General features: G+C 37.7%; 1 protein-coding gene across 1 annotated transcript in view; it reads right to left on the bottom strand.

The window, feature by feature from the left end:
- Window positions 1-528: 528 nt before the first annotated feature.
- Window positions 529-3,792, bottom strand: part of LOC103768069 (potassium voltage-gated channel subfamily H member 8-like) — a gene marked incomplete at its 5' end in the record, with an annotated part of 34,395 nt that continues 31,131 nt past the window's right edge. The window contains one exon of the mRNA XM_008935199.1: window positions 529-1,239. Within this exon, the coding sequence (XP_008933447.1) occupies window positions 529-1,239 (711 nt within the window). The remainder of the gene's footprint in view (window positions 1,240-3,792) is intronic.

Genomic DNA, 3,792 nt, shown 5'->3' with positions numbered 1-3,792 from the left:
TGCAACAACTAACCACTCTCTACCAGCTCTATTTGGTTGATTGTCTGGATGACATGCAGCGATAATTGTCCCTTTGCCTTCACAGAACTGACAAACAGACCAGCAGGACCCATGATCACCTGAAGCAAATAGTGCCATGGATATTGTTTGAGAACAACAGTCAGACACTCAGGGAGAACCTTTGCTTTGATGAACAAAAGCCACCCATGACAGTTCTTTTGTCCTAGACTTCCAGCTGCTTTGACCCTCAGGGTCTTTGGACTATCACAAAAGTCTGCCAAACAGACCAGTAAGTTATATCTGTATACAAAATGCTTTTCCACATGCTTCTAGAATCTAGAAAAGTTTTTTTTCCCCTATGGTATGAAGTGATAATACCTTTTCTTGCTTTCTATAAATCTGAATTTTCATATTGGTAAGTCTCTATGATCACCAGAGAAAAGGTCAAATAAAGCAGTCATGCATTACTCTCTAATTTAAAACTGGCAGCTGTGGAACATGCTTCGAGTACCACTTCACTGTTTCTCATTATACATCTATGGCTTGATAATCTTTATCTTTAACATCCCTTGTGCTCGTCACAATGTCTGTTGGGAAATCTGGGGTCTGTGCAGAAACTACTCTGGCTGTTCCTTCCAGGTCCCATGATCCTGGCAGGTTCTCAAGGCTTAGTGAGCTGATTGCTCCTTGGCTACAGCTACCTTCCTCGGACCTGCTGGGGAGCATGAGGTGTAGTGATGTCTCTGATGAAGAACATACAGAAGAAGAAAGAGTTGCTGAAATAGACTGAAGAGGAGTCAAGGTGGTGTCTGAATGAGGAGAGGTGCATCCTAAAAATCGCAGATTGTCTTTCTGAATTACCTGATACTGGGAGGGGGAATTGTGAAGGCCTGGTGTATAATAAAATTCATTGTCCGTAGAATTCTGCAAGTTCAGTTCAGTTCTTTGGGGACTGCTGCCTACAGCTGACAGATCTGTATTCCAAATGTCACATAATGTGTTGCTGTGACAAAGTTGTGCTTTGGTGCAAGTAAAGTTCCCAGCTTGCATGTGTGTACAGGGTTGGTGTGTAGTCCAAGCCACTCGAGACTGCAGACTTTCCAGAGTAGGGCTTCGAGATATACCGTGCACAGCACAGAACCCTGGAGGCTTCTGGGATGTGAGTAGGTTCTCCAGAAGGTGCATCACATTCTTCATATCCTTACTTAGTTGTGAAACTTCTTGAGTTAAAGTTGTCACCTGTTATGGCAGAGCAAAATATCACAGTATTTATTTATGCAGTCACGACTGAAATACACATGTACACTTTTTTTTTTTTTCCTTCTAATAATATCAGCTTTTATAAGTGGCACAGTGTCTTTAGTTTAAAGAAATACACTCTACTAGTATATGTGTGGGGAATTGTCCATACACCTACCTTTACCACAGCTACGTGTTAGGCTTCCCGTGGCATATTGATATAATTAAAGCAACTTAATAAAAGCGTATGATGGAAACACCATGGGCATACTCCTCCTGACTTTAAATGATACTCTGTATTTAAAGAATGGCCTTAGTGTCAGAACTGAGATGATTTCCAGAGGCAATATGACATTAATATCTTCTTGATCAATCATTCAATCATTAAATATTTTAATGCATACAACTTTAATGCATAAAAAAAGCATTACAAATTTATGCTGATGATGATATAAAAATGAGATCTTGTGAAATCTTTTTCAGAAGAATACATGTAAAATATACTGTTGTCCTCATAGTAAAATAATAGAAACCCATACCTGCAGCTGTCAAATGTAGGTAGTAGACTACTACTAAAAGCAGATGAAAAAGAAACAGGAAACTCTAAAAAACATTTACTACCTCTAAACTTCTAAACAATATAGAAGCCTGCAAAACAGTTTGCTTCTATGCAGTTATGTTCATGCTTGAAAGGTATTGCATATAACACTGAGAGAGATATTAATCCATGGCATAGGTTACTCTGGTGTCTGTGTAAAATGAAATATCATATTTTCTATTAGATTCTTTTTAATGCCAACCACTGATAGCATCCAATTAATTACAGGGATTACGTGAAGTTTTTAATTTCCTCAAAAGTGCTGGTCTGAGTGGGGATCAGATTGACCAGTTCTGAATTTGCGTTTTAAAGTAAATTGATACATGAACGTTAATGGTGACATTTGTTGGGACATTTTAAGGACATTTTGGGAAATGAAAAGCCTAAGTCGAACATAAAAGTGACCCGTTCACCATTTCTAATACGTTTCTCTCTAGTTTTTCCTTCTTAAGGTAATGTTTGTATAAAGTTAAAATCAGTCATTTTAATGAAAAGAGTATATAAAGAGGTAGAAATGAACTTTGTCTCCACACTAGCTAATCAATCTATTTCAGGTCAAGCCACTATCCTTACTATTAAAATAGAGTTTCTCATACTGATGCTAGTGAAAATACTCTGTTGAAAAAAAGACACCACTGCACATTATCTTCAGAAGGATAAATCACTTTTCAAAAAGAAAAAGGTTAATTCATATGGCCTTTGCCCTCAAGTAAAGACATCACTGATTAGGTGCCCTACACAGATTCATCTTCCTGTAATCAGAAATCGAAATACAATTCTAATTTTTCTAACAGGATAATTTCAAAGAAATCTGCTGAAAAAACATTTCAAGCTGAGTTTGTGTAACTACAGACACAATAATTATAAAAAAATTCTGAATTAGAAAGAAAGTAGGAAGCACCAATGCGGCTCCTATACAACTGTTTGTTTGTCTCTTAGATAAGAGTTCAAAACTATCATAGTGTTTAAGTTTTCTAATGATCACACTACCCAGGAGGGAAAATGCTTAAAGAGAGAAGGCTCTTGAGTGGAACATTATAGGATGTCTGTCTGCAACTCTCTTTCTTTCTGCCCTGTTACCTAATTAAGTCATACTAGACAAAAAATGGCCATGAGATCAAGTCCAACCCCCCTGCCAGAGCAGGACCATAGTACACATATAGGAGGTTTAATCTGATAAGATCAAGTTTTGTAAAATGCAGAGAAGGTTTTAAATGACCCAGAAAATTACACATACGCTTTGCCTATGTGAGAAGTATTGATCCAACAGACCTCACTAAATAGTGGTCAATTTCTAATGAAGTTGGGCATAACTACTTTGGATCTTAAACTACCATACTGCTGGAAACTATTCAAGCACACATCAAAGGCTGGTTTATCAAGTCAGTTGCTATGACTGTGTGAGAGCAAGCTTATGAGATGACAGCACTCTAAGAGCTAGCTGATATATTAAAAATAGTATCTGGGCACTACAGCAAGTCGTAATTAACATACATTCAGGACTGACACAAGGACTGATTCTAGAATTGACTTTTGTTGTATTGTCTTAACAAATTAGCAAAAGAAATATATTGAAGAGTAATTAAACTGTTAAAAAGCCTTTACATTTTCAGAAATGGAAGAGAAAAACAAGGACCAAACCAATATCACACATCATTCATCATTTTGGTAAGGTGCATACTCATAAGGTAGTACCAACCTTCCTATCTACATGACTGCAGAAGGCCCTGTAAAATGGATGCAAGTTGGAAAATTAGACACAGAAAACAAAGTTGCTTTATCTGCCAGGAGTCCGGGCTATCCTAAACTGATGACTACTGTATCTAGGTAGCCATGCGCTTGGTTGTCCTTCTCCCTTTCCTCCCAGAGGAGCTTCTGGAGGTTTTACAATGCCATCTCCAAGTTCCCAATGGAGCACAGAAGTTCTTCTGTGGTTGATCTGTCCACAAATCTCA

The sequence above is a fragment of the Merops nubicus genome, unplaced genomic scaffold, assembly GCF_000691845.1.
Source record: "Merops nubicus isolate BGI_N331 unplaced genomic scaffold, ASM69184v1 scaffold1072, whole genome shotgun sequence".
Lineage (NCBI taxonomy): Eukaryota > Metazoa > Chordata > Aves > Coraciiformes > Meropidae > Merops > Merops nubicus.
This window is presented reverse-complemented; position numbering and strand designations above follow the sequence as displayed.